At 45.9% G+C, this 16,111-nt stretch overlaps 1 protein-coding gene across 4 annotated transcripts in view; it reads left to right on the top strand.

Moving 5' to 3' along the window:
- Positions 1-16,111, top strand: part of KMT2D (lysine methyltransferase 2D) — a 381,440-nt gene that overhangs the window by 322,340 nt on the left and 42,989 nt on the right. For 3 of the 4 annotated variants that reach the window (XM_063952696.1, XM_063952697.1, XM_063952699.1), the window contains 6 exons: positions 8,973-9,140; positions 9,245-9,392; positions 14,494-14,560; positions 14,658-14,830; positions 14,988-15,142; positions 15,232-15,367. In XM_063952696.1, coding sequence (XP_063808766.1) covers positions 8,973-9,140; positions 9,245-9,392; positions 14,494-14,560; positions 14,658-14,830; positions 14,988-15,142; positions 15,232-15,367 — 847 coding nt within the window. The remainder of the gene's footprint in view (positions 1-8,972; positions 9,141-9,244; positions 9,393-14,493; positions 14,561-14,657; positions 14,831-14,987; positions 15,143-15,231; positions 15,368-16,111) is intronic. The other variant, XM_063952698.1, reaches the window with a different exon arrangement.

Here is a 16,111-nt window from a genome sequence, read left to right on the forward strand (position 1 = left end):
ACGTTAGAGAAAATAAGAATTTACTTACCGATAATTCTATTTCTCGTAGTCCGTAGTGGATGCTGGGCGCCCATCCCAAGTGTGGTTTGTCTGCAATACTTGTACATAGTTATTGTTAACTAAATTGGGTTATTGTTGTAGTGAGCCATCTTTTCTAGAGGCTCCTCTGTTATCATACTGTTAACTGGGTTCAGATCACAAGTTATACGGTGTGATTGGTGTGGCTGGTATGAGTCTTACCCGGGATTCAAAATCCTTCCTTATTGTGTACGCTCGTCCGGGCACAGTATCCTAACTGAGGCTTGGAGGAGGGTCATGGGGGGAGGAGCCAGTGCACACCAGGTAGTACTAAAGCTTTCTATTTGTGCCCAGTCTCCTGCGGAGCCGCTATTCCCCATGGTCCTTACGGAGTTCCCAGCATCCACTACGGACTACGAGAAATAGAATTATCGGTAAGTAAATTCTTATTATTTATCAAATTATTTGCCCGTGTGGGAAATCATACATAGGCAAAACCGAAAGAGCTTTTAAGGAGCGTATGGCGGCACACCGTAGCGCCATTAAGGCAGCTATTAATAAGGGTGGTAGTGAACAGCCAGTAGCCCGTCACTTCTATATGGCCGCACACCCCTTAAGCACTTTACGATATCGCATGATTGATCATGTGCCCCCGATGATTCGGGGTGGTAATAGATCACTTAAATTATTGCAGCGTGAATCAGAGTGGATATTTAGGTTGGATACACTTAGCCCTAAGGGGTTAAATGAACATTTGGGACTGAATTGGTTTCTCTAATTTCAGGGCCTCCTTATCCTTGTTAAGTAAACTGGGAAGTATGGGCATTGTGCAATACTTACTTTACCTTTTTGAGATTTTAATGTTTATTATGTCTCCAGAAAGATTGATTCGTTTATCATAGTTTATTATTGTAACAAGATATATGCTAATCGCTACAATATGAGGATAGCCAAGTGTGTATTGTTTTAACATTTTGCTAGTACACTGGGTGTTAATGTTTTGACCGGCGCGCCTCTGACAGGTGTTAGCCGGAATGACGTCACGGTTGATGAGACGCCGCATGTGCCGTGCAGGACGGCGTCCGGTGACTGACGCTTTTGGTGATGGGAGCACTTATATAGGTAAGATTGTATGTTGAACTTGTTTGTCTGATGAAAGTGCCGATTTATTAATAAAGGGGGCACTGAAACGTTACCCTGTCTGCCGAGTAAATTGGATTTATATATGCCCAGGAGTGCCGCATGTGAAAACTGTGCTATATATATTAGAGATGAGCGCCGGAAATTTTTCGGGTTTTGTGTTTTGGTTTTGGGTTCGGTTCCGCGGCCGTGTTTTGGGTTCGACCGCGTTTTGGCAAAACCTCACCGAATTTTTTTTGTCGGATTCGGGTGTGTTTTGGATTCGGGTGTTTTTTTCCAAAAAACCTAAAAAACAGCTTAAATCATAGAATTTGGCGGTCATTTTGATCCCAAAGTATTATTAACCTCAAAAACCATAATTTCCACTCATTTTCAGTCTATTCTGAATACCTCACACCTCACAATATTATTTTTAGTCCTAAAATTTGCACCGAGGTCGCTGTGTGAGTAAGATAAGCGACCCTAGTGGCCGACGCAAACACCGGGCCCATCTAGGAGTGGCACTGCAGTGTCACGCAGGATGTCCCTTCCAAAAAACCCTCCCCAAACAGCACATGACGCAAAGAAAAAAAGAGGCGCAATGAGGTAGCTGTGTGAGTAAGATAAGCGACCCTAGTGGCCGACACAAACACCGGGCCCATCTAGGAGTGTCACTGCAGTGTCACGCAGGATGTCCCTTCCAAAAAACCCTCCCCAAACAGCACATGACGCAAAGAAAAAAAGAGGCGCAATGAGGTAGCTGTGTGAGTAAGATAAGCGACCCTAGTGGCCGACACAAACACCGGGCCCATCTAGGAGTGGCACTGCAGTGTCACGCAGGATGTCCCTTCCAAAAAACCCTCCCCAAACAGCACATGACGCAAAGAAAAAGAAAAGAAAAAAGAGGTGCAAGATGGAATTGTCCTTGGGCCCTCCCACCCACCCTTATGTTGTATAAACAGGACATGCACACTTTAACCAACCCATCATTTCAGTGACAGGGTCTGCCACACGACTGTGACTGATATGACGGGTTGGTTTGGACCCCCACCAAAAAAGAAGCAATTAATCTCTCCTTGCACAAACTGGCTCTACAGAGGCAAGATGTCCACCTCATCATCATCCTCCGATATATCACCGTGTACATCCCCCTCCTCACAGATTATCAATTCGTCCCCACTGGAATCCACCATCTCAGCTCCCTGTGTACTTTGTGGAGGCAATTGCTGCTGGTCAATGTCTCCACGGAGGAATTGATTATAATTCATTTTAATGAACATCATCTTCTCCACATTTTCTGGATGTAACCTCGTACGCCGATTGCTGACAAGGTGAGCGGCGGCACTAAACACTCTTTCGGAGTACACACTTGTGGGAGGGCAACTTAGGTAGAATAAAGCCAGTTTGTGCAAGGGCCTCCAAATTGCCTCTTTTTCCTGCCAGTATAAGTACGGACTGTGTGACGTGCCTACTTGGATGCGGTTACTCATATAATCCTCCACCATTCTTTCAATGGGGAGAGAATCATATGCAGTGACAGTAGACGACATGTCCGTAATCGTAACCACGGTTAGGTGGTATATACAATTATGGACGGGCTGCCGAGTGCCGACACAGAGGTAGCCACAGCCGTGAACTACCGCACTGTACTGTGTCTGCTGCTAATATAGACTGGTTGATAAAGAGATAGTATACTCGTAACTAGTATGTATGTATAAAGAAAGAAAAAAAAACCACGGTTAGGTGGTATATACAATTATGGACGGGCTGCCGAGTGCCGACACAGAGGTAGCCACAGCCGTGAACTACCGCACTGTACTGTGTCTGCTGCTAATATAGACTGGTTGATAAAGAGATAGTATACTCGTAACTAGTATGTATGTATAAAGAAAGAAAAAAAAACCACGGTTAGGTGGTATATACAATTATGGACGGGCTGCCGAGTGCCGACACAGAGGTAGCCACAGCCGTGAACTACCGCACTGTACTGTGTCTGCTGCTAATATATAGACTGGTTGATAAAGAGATAGTATACTCGTAACTAGTATGTATGTATAAAGAAAGAAAAAAAAAACCACGGTTAGGTGGTATATACAATTATGGACGGGCTGCCGAGTGCCGACACAGAGGTAGCCACAGCCGTGAACTACCGCACTGTACTGTGTCTGCTGCTAATATAGACTGGTTGATAAAGAGATAGTATACTCGTAACTAGTATGTATGTATAAAGAAAGAAAAAAAAACCACGGTTAGGTGGTATATACAATTATGGACGGGCTGCCGAGTGCCGACACAGAGGTAGCCACAGCCGTGAACTACCGCACTGTACTGTGTCTGCTGCTAATATATAGACTGGTTGATAAAGAGATAGTATACTCGTAACTAGTATGTATGTATAAAGAAAGAAAAAAAAACCACGGTTAGGTGGTATATACAATTATGGACGGGCTGCCGAGTGCCGACACAGAGGTAGCCACAGCCGTGAACTACCGCACTGTACTGTGTCTGCTGCTAATATAGACTGGTTGATAAAGAGATAGTATACTCGTAACTAGTATGTATGTATAAAGAAAGAAAAAAAAACCACGGTTAGGTGGTATATACAATTATGGACGGGCTGCCGAGTGCCGACACAGAGGTAGCTACAGCCGTGAACTACCGCACTGTACTGTGCCTGCTGCTAATATAGACTGGTTGATAAAGAGATAGTATACTCGTAACTAGTATGACTATAAAGAAAGAAAAAAAAACCACGGTTAGGTGGTATATACAATTATGGACGGGCTGCCGAGTGCCGACACAGAGGTAGCCACAGCCGTGAACTACCGCACTGTACTGTGTCTGCTGCTAATATAGACTGGTTGATAAAGAGATAGTATACTACTAATATTATATATACTGGTGGTCAGGTCACTGGTCACTAGTCACACTGGCAGTGGCACTCCTGCAGCAAAAGTGTGCACTGTTTAATTTTAATATAATATTATGTACTCCTGGCTCCTGCTATAACCTATAACTGGCACTGCAGTGCTCCCCAGTCTCCCCCACAATTATAAGCTGTGTGAGCTGAGCACAGTCAGATATATATATACATTGATGCAGCACACTGGGCTGAGCAGTGCACACAGATATGGTATGTGACTGAGTCACTGTGTGTATCGTTTTTTTCAGGCAGAGAACGGATATATTAAATAAAACAAACAACTGCACTGTCTGGTGGTCACTGTGGTCGTCGGTCACTAAACTCTGCACTCTCTTCTACAGTATCACAGCCTCAGGTCAATCTCTCTCTCTCTCTCTCAACCCTAATCTAAATGGAGAGGACGCCAGCCACGTCCTCTCCCTATCAATCTCAATGCACGTGTGAAAATGGCGGCGACGCGCGGCTCCTTATATAGAATCCGAGTCTCGCGAGAATCCGACAGCGTCATGATGACGTTCGGGCGCGCTCGGGTTAACCGAGCAAGGCGGGAGGATCCGAGTCTGCTCGGACCCGTGAAAAAAACATGAAGTTCGTGCGGGTTCGGATTCAGAGAAACCGAACCCGCTCATCTCTAATATATATATATATATATATATATATATATATATATATACACATACATACAATCCCTGTGGTTGTGGGGGGTGTCGGTACGCCTGTGTCGGCATGTCTGAGGTGGAGGGCTCTTCTAGAGAGGAGGTGGAGCAGATGATTGTGGTGTCTCCGTCGGCAACGCCGACCCCTGATTGGTTGGACATGTGGAATGTTTTAAATGCAAATGTTACCTTGTTACATAAGAGATTGGATAAAGCAGAGTCCAGGGATAATACGGGGAGTCAATCAATGGCTTTGACTGTGTCAGGGGGCCCTTCAGGGTCTCAAAAACGTCCCCTATCCCAAATAGCAGACACTGATACCGACACGGATTCTGACTCCAGTGTCTACTACATTAATGCAAGGCTACACCCAAGGGTGGCCAAAAGTATTCATTATTTGATTATTGTAATAAAAGATGTTTTGCATATCACGGATGACCCCTCTGTCCCTGACACGAGGGTACACATGTTTAAGGAAAAGAAACCTGAGGTAACATTTCCCCCATCTCATGAGCTGAATGCGTTATTTGAAAAAGCTTGGGAAACTCCAGACAAAAAACTGCAGATTCCCAAGAGAGTTCTTATGCCGTATCCTTTCCCGGCACAGGACAGGGTACGGTGGGAATCCTCGCCCAGGGTGGACAAAGCTTTGACGCGCTTATCCAAAAAGCTGGCGCTACCGTCCCCAGACACGGCAGCTCTCAAAGATCTTGCTGATCGCAGACAGGAAATGACTTTAAAATCAATTTATACAAATACTGGTGCTTTACTCAGACCGGCTATAGCATCGGCTTGGGTCTGTAGCACGGTAGCAGCTTGGACAGATACCTTGTCAGCTGATCTTGATACCCTAGATAGGGATACCATTTTATTGACCTTAGGTCACATCAAAGACGCAGTCTTATATATGAGAGACGCTCAGAGAGACGTCGGACTACTAGGTTCAAGGGCCAACGCGATGGCGGTCTCGGCTAGGCGAGCACTGTGGACCCGCCAATGGACGGGTGATGCCGACTCAAAGAGGCATATGGAAGTTTTACCTTACAAGGGTGTGGTTTTATTTGGGAAAGGTCTCGCGGACCTAGTTTCCACAGCTACCATGGGTAAATCTACCTTTTTGCCTTATGGTCCCCCACAGCAAAAGAAAACTCCTCAGTTTCAGATGCAGTCCTTTCGGTCGCATAAGTCCAGAAGAGGTCGGGGGTCTTCCTTACTCGCCAGAGGTAAGGGTAGAGGGAAGAGAATGCCTGCTACAGCCAGTTCCCAGGAACAGAAGTCCTCCCCGGCTTCTACTAAATCCACCGCATGACGCTGGGGCTCCATTGAGGGAGGCCACACCGGGTGGGGGCACGTCTTCGACTCTTCAGCCACGTCTGGGTTCAGTCGGACGTGGATCCTTGGGCGATGGAAATTGCATCTCAGGGCTACAAGCTGGAATTCGAAGACGTGCCTCCTCGTCGATTCTTCAAATCGGCTTTACCAGCTTCTCCCCCAGAGAGGGAGAACATTTTAGCTGCAATTCAAAAGCTGTGTCAACAGCAAGTGATTATCAAGGTTCCCCTAACACAACAGGGGAAAGGGTACTATTCAACCCTATTTGTGGTACCGAAACCGGATGGCTCAGTCAGACCCATTCTAAATCTAAAATCCCTGAACCTGTTTTTAAAAAGGTTCAAGTTCAAGATGGAATCGCTCAGGGCAGTCATCTCCAGCCTGGGAGGGGGGGATTTTATGGTGTCATTAGACATAAAGGATGCATACCTTCACGTCCCCATATATCCTCCTCATCAGGCATACCTGAGATTCGCTGTACAGGACTGTCATTACCAGTTTCAGACGTTGCCGTTTGGGCTTTCCACGGCCCCGAGGGTGTTCACCAAGGTAATGGCGGAAATGATGGTGCTTGGACGATCTACTGATAAAAACGAGATCAAAGGAACAGTTGCAGAAAAGCGTGTTGCTCTCCCTGGGAGTGCTACAGTAACATGGATGGATTCTAAATCTACCAAAGTCGCAGTTGGTTCCAACGACTCGGCTGTCTTTCTTAGGCATGATTCTGGACAAAAGAGGGTTTTTCTTAGCGGTGGACGCTTTCGGGACTCCATGGGTGTTTCAGTCGGTCTATGTGTTCCCTCCTCTTCCTCTCATCTCAAAGATACTGAGAATCATAAGGCGAAAAAGAGTGCAGACAATAATCATTGTTCCAGATTGGCCTCGAAGGGCCTGGTATTCAGATCTTCAGGAGCTGCTCACAGAAGATCCGTGGCTGCTTCCTCTCAGGGAGGACCTGTTACAGCAGGGGCCCTGCGTGTTCCAAGACTTACCGCGGTTACGTTTGACGGCATGGCGGTTGAACGCCAAATCCTAGCTGGGAAGGGTATTCCGGAGGAAGTCATCCCTACTCTGATAAAGGCTAGGAAGGAGGTGACAGCGAAACATTATCACCGTATCTGGAGGAAGTATGTTTCTTGGTGTGAAGCCAAGAATGCTCCTACGGAAGACTTCCACTTGGGCCGGTTTCTCCACTTTCTACAGACTGGAGTGGATATGGGCCTAAAGTTAGGCTCCATTAAGGTACAGATTTCGGCCCTTTCTATATTCTTCCAGAAAGAATTGGCTTCTCTCCCAGAAGTCCAGACTTTTGTAAAGGGAGTGCTGCACATTCAGCCTCCTTTTGTGCCCCCAGTGGCACCATGGGACCTTAACGTGGTGTTACAGTTCCTAAAATCTCACTGGTTTGAGCTAAAATTTCTCACTTGGAAGGTGGTCATGTTGTTGGCCTTGGCATCTGCAAGGCGGGTGTCCGAATTGGCGGCCTTGTCTCATAAGAGCCCCTATCTCATTTTCCATGTGGATAGAGCAGAGTTGAGGACTCGTCCTCAATTTTTGCCTAAGGTGGTGTCATCGTTTCATATGAACAAACCTATTGTGGTGCTTGTGGCTACTGGAGATTTGGAGGATTCTGAATCCCTTGATGTAGTCAGGGCCTTAAAAATTGACGTAGCCAGGACGGCTCGAATTAGGAAAACAGAAGCTCTGTTTGTCCTGTATGCAGCCAACAAGGTTGGCGCTACTGCTTCTAAGCAGACTATTGCTCGCTGGATCTGCAACACGGTTCAGCAGGCTCATTCTACGGCTGGATTGCCGGTACCAAATTCGGTAAAGGCCCATTCCACTAGGAAGGTGGGCTCTTCTTGGGCGGCTGTCCGAGGCATCTCGGCTTTACAGCTTTGCCGAGCAGCTACTTGGTCGGGTTCAAACACTTTTGCTAAATTCTACAAGTTTGATACCCTGGCTGATGAGGACCTCAATCCGTGCTGCAGAGTCATCCGCACTCTCCCGCCCGGTTTGGAGCTTTGGTATAATCCCCATGGTTCTTACGGAGTCCCCAGCATCCTCTAGGACGTAAGAGAAAATAAGATTTTAAACATACCGGTGAATCTTTTTCTCCTAGTCCGTAGAGGATGCTGGGCGCCCGTCCCAGTGCGGACATATTTCTGCATGACTTGTATATAGTTCTTGGTTACATAAGGGTTATGTTACAGTTAAGATCAGTCGTTGACTGATACTGTTTGTTCATACTGTTAACTGGTTGCGTATATTCCAGGTTATACGGTGTGGGTGGTGTGGGCTGGTATCAATCTTGCCCTTAGATTACCAAAATCCTTTCCTCGTACTGTCCGTCTCCTCTGGGCACAGTTTCTCTAACTGAGGTCTGGAGGAGGGGCATAGAGGGAGGAGCCAGTGCACACCCATTCTAAAGTTCTTTATAGTGCCCATGTCTCCTGCGGAGCCCGTCTATACCCCATGGTCCTTACGGAGTCCCCAGCATCCTCTACGGACTAGGAGAAAAAGATTTACCGGTAGGTTTAAAATCTTATTATTCTGTTGTTGCTATTCCTCAGAGATAAATTTGTACTTAATGTCTTTTTAATCCTAAAGCTGGTTTGCATCTTGTAAGATGAGTTTGTCCTACCTGTATTTGCTCCAATCCATCCTTACCGGCGATTTCAAAGTTTGTTCTCGGACTGTTTAACCTTTTCTTTTTATTGTCTGTTAACTAGTTCTGTACTACAGTAGGAATCTAATAGAGACTTGATGAGGGATAGTTGTTTGTCCCTTGCCTTCTCTATGTGGAGGTTAACCCTATATGTCAGAAGAGTAATAAAAACAAACTAAAGTTCTGTTATTTGTGATTTATTTTAAGAAGATTTTCTAAAGTTTGTGTTTAAAAAAACAAAACAACAATCCCGCAGGAGCTTTCTCTCTTACCACTTGTGGAGCCTTCAATTACCGCTAACTTCAGCCTGTTTGCTCCATTCGGGATCAGTAGTCCAGTTAATGGGAAAAGCCCGCTTAAAGGATCATTTGGCAATGGTGCCCTGGAGAGCATTCCAGACTATTACACACAGCTGCTCAGCAAGGTACCTGAATTAATTCATATTTCTATTTTGCTTGAATACAGCAAAAGCTAAATTTAGTGTTTGTTGCTTATTAAAACTTCTAATATTTTATTTTGTTTTTTAAGAACAACCTCAGTAATCCCCCTACACCTCCTTCTTCCCTGCCTCCAACGCCACCTCCTTCCGTGCAGCAGAAGATGGTGAATGGTGTGACAGCAGCTGAAGATATTAGTGAAACAAAGAAAGAATCTGAGAGCAGCGCAGAAGTTAAAGGTGCGCTCAAACAAATGACTGTCTTTTTCCCACTGTGTCGTGAATATGCGTCTCGGGAGACAGCATAAGTATTTGCGTTGACATTTTTTTTTTTCCTGGTAGTTTATGGTGGACACTGGGACTGTGGGTTATGGTGAGTACAAGAGACCCGGACACCAAGGAGTTTTACTGTAGGGTATGGTGAGTACAGGAGACTCAGACACCAAGGAGTTATGGTCCGTACAGGAGACCCCGACTGCTCTCAGTGGACCAGTTTTTGGTGCCTGCAGGATGGGGCACATTGTTTTTGAGTTGGCTGCTTGCAGCCTGTTTTAAACTTAATTTTTTTATTTTATTTTACTTTCATTTTAATGAACAGTCAGCGGCACCTGTCCTGGCGCTACTGCTGACTGCCCCATCACCCTCTCCTGGCGGCCAGTGGACAGACCTCACAGCCAGTCACTCCAGCCACCTCCCAGCACTTTGAGGAAGCTGCGGCCTGCCTGGGAGATGGGTAAGCGTCGATCACAACCAGTGGTCCTCCTGGTTGTGGTACTCGGTTCTCTCTGAGCCACTGCTAGCCCACCAGGGACATCATTCCCCACATACAGTGGATTTTAGCAGTTGTCCCTTTGGTTCCAGGTGGTGCGGGGATCTCTCTGTAGCTCTGTCCCCACTTCCTTGGCTGTGTACTGATCTGGGTTCCCCGCCAAGGTGCTCCTCTCTCCTCTCCCTTTAGACCATTTGACCTCATTCTGCTGCAGGCTGCCCATCATAGAGGAGAGAGTGCTTGCTGTCCCCCTATACCTCACTGTATCTGATGCCCAGTTGTGCTGTCCCCCACCCCACTTACCTGTGTTGGTGGTTGCGATCCCTAAGTAGTCTATTCATGAAGCAACTTCTCCACTGGCTCACTTCTCCACTCTTGTCACTGCTTCGTGAAAATACCCCTCAGTGCCTTTTCTTTTTCTTTTTTGTGAACACCTGAACTGGGTGTACTGTAGGCTAGTCAGTTTATATTTCTGACACTGTTTGCTGCAGTATTACTAGTTTAATAATTCTATTTTGCAGAGTTCTCTCTTAGGGGGACATGTACTAAGCGGTGATAAAAGCGGAGAAGTTGCCCATGGCAACCAATCAGAATTGACGTAACATTTATAATTTGCATACTACAAAATTATACAGAGCAGCTGATTGGTTGCCAAGGACAACTTCTCCACTTGCTCACTGCTCCACTTTTATCATTGCTTAGTACATGTCCCCCATAGTTTGTTATATCCCGTCTAACAGTAGCTACTGCTGTGTTGGGCTCACAGCTACCGTACCTGGACCACTTATTTATTTGTGGTCTTACAGGTCACGGCTCTTGCACATACAAACCATAGTTCATTTACTGTGTGTGTGTGTGTGTGTGTGTATGTATGTATGTGTGTGTGTGTGTGTGTATATATATATATATATATATATATATATATATGTGTGTGTATATGTATATATATATATATATATATATATGTGTATATGTTCTCTAAGGAATCTTCTTCCAAAGCCTCCCACAAGGAGAGTGCAGCTGTTTAATGTTTAATGTTTAGCGCAACAACACACAGCAGCCTATTACTGAACCGGCTTGGATCCAGGGCCTTTCCCAGTCTGTTAAGGGTTTGGTCCAGGTTTCCAGTTCCCTACAACAGGCTTAGCACAAGATCCCTGGACGGGAGACTTTTGTTTTCACACAGACAGATGACTTCCAGTGGAAAGATTCTTCAGTGGAGGACGCTTGGTCCCACACGGCTGAAGTGGATACATCTTCTGGTCAAGATGAGCACATGACTAAGGTCATGGTGGACAATCTGATTAAGGCAGTTTGGTCGGTTTTACAGATTAAAGGTGCTGATACGCAGTCTGCCTCAGAGGATCCATCTGTTTTCCCAATTTCTTCTCAATTGGGTGAGCTCTTTAAGAAAGCTTAGTTGCACCAAAACAAAAAGTTTTTGGTTCCAGGTGCATCTCCTTCTTCTAACCCCTTGCAGAAGGGGACCAAAAGAAATGGGAAAGGCCTCCTCCTGTGGATGCTAACATTGCTTGATTAGTTAAATCGCCTACTCTCCCTATTCCGGACTTGAAGTCTCTCCGAGATCCCACTGACAAGAAGTTGTAACAGTTCCTCAAGTCAGTGTTCGCCAGTGCAGGTGCGGCTATTTGCCCAGCTATATGTCCATGGCCATAGGCAGCTGAGCAGACTCTTTAGATGAAGGTCTCTGGTCAGAAGCTCGTCATTCCGAACTGCTATCTATCGTGGATAATATCAGGGTGGCTAGCATTTATTTGAGTGATGCGGATCTGTATGCCGGTACCTTTTCATCTAAGCTACTGGCTTCCTCTTTGGCGGCTAGGCGGACTTCATGACTTTGCTTCTGGTGAGCCGATATTAACTCCAAAAAAGCCTTAGAAGCCCTACCTTTTTATGGGGATGTTCTCGTCTGGATTGTGGCTTCAGTTGCAACCGCTAAGACTGCCTTTATTACCTCAGTGGTGCCAAAGGCCAAGCAGACCTTGTTTTATTCCTTTCTCCCACAGGGTAAAATGAGGGGGTAGTCCTCTTCTTGAGCTCAGGAATCTTTGGCCAAAGCCACCAAATCCAGGGGTCGCCATGCATTGGTTGGTTGTTGCCAGGCACCCAAACTAGCTGATAAACCAGCAGCATAACAGATGGAGTCCCCACCTGGGTTCTTCCAGAGTGGGTGGTCGTAACCTTTAATTCGCAGATGTCTGGTTGGAAACCATGTTCGACACCTGAGTGTCAGGCATTGTATCCAGGGGATACGCCCTCACCTTTCAGGATTGGCTGCTGGTTCAGTTTTTTCCAACCAGTCGACGTCTGCAAGGTGGCCGCCCTCCAATCTTCCATCAGTTCCCTCCTGGAGGCGGGGGTGATTATCCTGGTCATCCTTCCCCAGCATGGAACAGGCTTTTAGTTCAGTCTACTCATAGTTCAGAGCTCGACTGTTCCTTTTTCCGACCCATCCTCAATTTCCTGAAGCTGAACCTGTTTTTTCAGGGTCCCAAGCTCATGGCGGAGTTGCTTTGTTCCATCATGCAGCACTGGTGCAGAGGAGAGTTCATGGCCTCCTTGGACATTCAGGACGCCTATCTACACATCCCCATTCGGGTGGATCATCAGCGTTAACTGCGATTTGTTGTGCAGAAAAGGCACCAGCTCCAAGAGCATTTACGAATGTCATAGGCAGCCCACCTCTGTCTTCAGGGTGTCCACATTCTTCCATACTTAGATTACCTCCTTTTAATGGCTCAGTCCCAAGATGTCCTATGAGACCATCTTCGTCTGACTGTGCACTTATTGCAGTCCCACGGCTGGCTCATCAATTCGCTAAGTCCAGCCTGACTCTATCCCGGACCATGTGTCATCTGGGGGCGCTATTGGACTCCAGAGTCCAAAGAGTTTTTCTCCCTAGGGACAAATTGAAGGATCTTCAGTAATCCCTATATGGGTTACAAACCAGGAACCCAAGTGTGTCATGTAGATGCCTTAGTGGCTCCTTGGCCTTTTCCGATGGTGTACCTTTTTTCCCAATTGATATCCACCCGCGGGTTTTTCGCCAGTTGAAGCAGGAGGTGGTCACAGCCATTCTAGTCACCCCAGACTGGCCGAAGCGACCAATGGTTTGCGGACCTACGCAGTCTGTCTATAGTACCCTTTTGTGGCGCTTGACTCTCCAGGCAGACCACCTGTCCCAGGGCCTATGTCGTCACACTCATCTGCCCCTGCTGGCATTGACGGGGTGGCTCTTTGGAGGTCAGCCTTAAGAGACAAGAGGGTTTAGAAAACTATCATCCAGACCATCAACCAGAAAGCTTTGGGCTAAATTCCAGTGGTGTGTGCTGCTTGGCAATTCAACCCACTCGTATCCTGTCTGGCTACACCGAAGTTCAGATTTCTGCCCTTTCTGTGTTGTTTCAGCGTGACCCGCACATCGGTAGTTCAGACATTCCTGTAGGGGGTGCTGCACATACAGTCTCACCGTGTGCCTCCAGTGCACCATTGGGACTTAACCTTGGTCGTTCGGGTGCTACATTACTCCATTGATCTCCTTTGACTCTCGTGCAAAGCTGTCATTTTTGCTGGCTATTGCCTCGGCGCGACGGGTCTCAGACTAGTTTTCCACTCGATTGTGCTGTTCTTCGTACTTGGCTCGACAATCTTCCCAAGGTAGTATCTGCATTCATTATCACCATATAACTGTAGTGGATGTCGTGAGAACCCTACGTATTTATGTCCACAGGACTCGTCCCTTCCGCAAATCAGTCTCTTTTTGTCTTTTATGATGTGCACAATAGAGGTTGACCAGCCTCTAAACAAACTTTGGTGCGTTGGTTACGCATCAGCATTTATCCAGGCTTATCTGCTGGCTGGGAGGCCAGTCCCGGCAAGGGTTAGGGCCCACTCCACGTGGTTGGTTGGCCCCTCTTAAGTGGCCCGCCACTTGGTTTCTGCGGAGCAGTTTTGCAGGGTGGCTGCATGGTGGTGTTCAGCCCACACCTTCATTAAATGTTATCGCTTCGACACCTTCGCCTCGGCTGTTACGGCCTTTGGGTGTCAGGTCCACAATGCAGCTCTGGAGCATTCCCACCCAAAAAAGGGATAGCTTTGGGACGTTCCACAGTCCCAGTATCTACCATAAGCTGACGGGAAAAACAAGATTTTTGTCTTACCTGTAAAATCCTTTTTTATGAAGCCATGTTGGATACTGGGCCCCCGCCCTCACGCTCCTTCTAGTGGGGAGCTTAGGTCCGGCACTCTGTGCCATGGTTCTGTGAGCCTTGCGGTGTTCATGTATGTGTGTACCGTTTTTTCTCCTTCTCTCCTCTTCCTGTTCCTTGGGTTGGTTAAGTCAAAACTGGTCCACTGAGAGCAGGCGGAGAATTGGGGAGGAGGTGCCTCTGCTGCACTCTTCCATAAGTTTAACTCCTTGGTCACCATACCCCACATTCCCAGTGTCCACCATGGCATCAGAAAAAAAGTTTTGAACAGGTAAGACAAAAATCCATTTTTTTTTTTCATATAGTCAGCAACTTTATAATTTATTTTATCTTGCCGTTACAGTTGAGCGCAGCTTAGATATTCTGGCTGCTCTACCCACTCCCCCCCACAACCAGAGTGAGGATGTCAGGTGAGAAAATTTGTCGGTGGCAGATTACTTTCATAAAGGCAGTATGTTTGTTAAGTAATACTTTAATAAAAACCACATTTTTTTGTGTGTGTCCTAGAATGGAGAGTGATGAGGAAAGTGATTCTCCTGATAGCATTGTTCCAGCCTCTTCCCCAGAAAGTATTCTTGGCGAGGACGCACCACGTTTCCCTACGTTATGCGACGTCAAAGAGGAAGAAGAGCGATCCTTATCTCCAGTCATACCCCTTATTCCTCGCTGCGCCATACCAGGTGGGTGGCCACTAATGTTTTCTAGCTTACTAAAGTCAGGTAAAAAATAATAATACTGTATATAAGAAAACTTATGGTTTGGTTATATTATCCTATTGATAGTCTATATAAAATAATAGTTACAAAAGTTAGTTAATCTTCCAATTTTCTGCAACAGTGTTTCCGGAAGTGAAAGCTGCCGAGTCCTTGCCTGTTCTCCCAGAGTGTGCTGATAAAACTATTTTGAATGCTGCAGGAGGTACAATATCATGGGATAAAACGAAAGGCAGCGAGGTATCTGTTATGTTAACAGTGTCGGCTGCAGCTGCAAAGGTGAGCGAAGTGCACATCAGATTTGCTTTAGGGCAACTAATACTTGTAGGTTTCATGTTTAATATTTCTTGCTCTGTTTTCACGTTTAGAATTTGAATGGTGTAGTTGCAGCTGTCGCTGGTTTATTGAGCATCAAGTTACCAAATTCCTATGAAGTGCTTTTCCCAGATAGTGGTCTTAAAAATAATGTTGATGTAAGAAAATCTGTAGACTCTTCCACAGAAGGTAAGGTCCCTTTTTATAATGCTGTACTGTTTGCATAGGACGTCCTATGATACTGTGTAGTATATGTGTTTTTCAAAATACTTTTACTATTTTGTGCTGTAGATGTAAGGTGCCATCCTGGATATAGCTGCATGATTATCCATGATATCAAAAGAGTGCCATGCCCTATAGTCTGTATGTGTCACCTCCAGATGCTTAATTGTATATGCCAGAGGTTCTGATAAGCGGTCCTCAAGGCACCACAACGATACAGGTTTTAAGTATATCCATGGCTCAGCACAGATGGTTAAATCAAATTGACTGAGGGGCTAATTAAGTCACCTGTGGCCAAGCATGGATATACTTAAAACCTGTACCGTTGGGGTGCATTGAGGACCGCATTTGAGAACATCTGGTGTATACCAATATGGCATTATGTTGCAAGAACTCTAGTCTATAAATTGTTAACTTGCTTTGTACTGCTCCTCTGTAAAATGTCTGGAACATCCAATTGGTGGACACAGATACAATGGTGTTTAGAGTGCAGTGACTTGAGCTTTGGCACTTTAAATTTACTGGTAAAAGTTTAAGATCGTGTCCATAAATACCACTCTAGGTCATCAAGGTCTTGAGTTATTTCATAGTGCCCTAGAGATCTGTGACTGGTTAAATAATAACGCCTAAAAGATAAATTAATGGCTGTAATAATCCTGTGACCATTGTTTCGGGAACCAACACCAGAAGTGTGTCAGTCAAAGAAATGCT

The sequence above is a fragment of the Pseudophryne corroboree genome, chromosome 2 (genome assembly GCF_028390025.1).
Source record: "Pseudophryne corroboree isolate aPseCor3 chromosome 2, aPseCor3.hap2, whole genome shotgun sequence".
Classification (NCBI taxonomy): Eukaryota; Metazoa; Chordata; class Amphibia; order Anura; family Myobatrachidae; genus Pseudophryne; species Pseudophryne corroboree.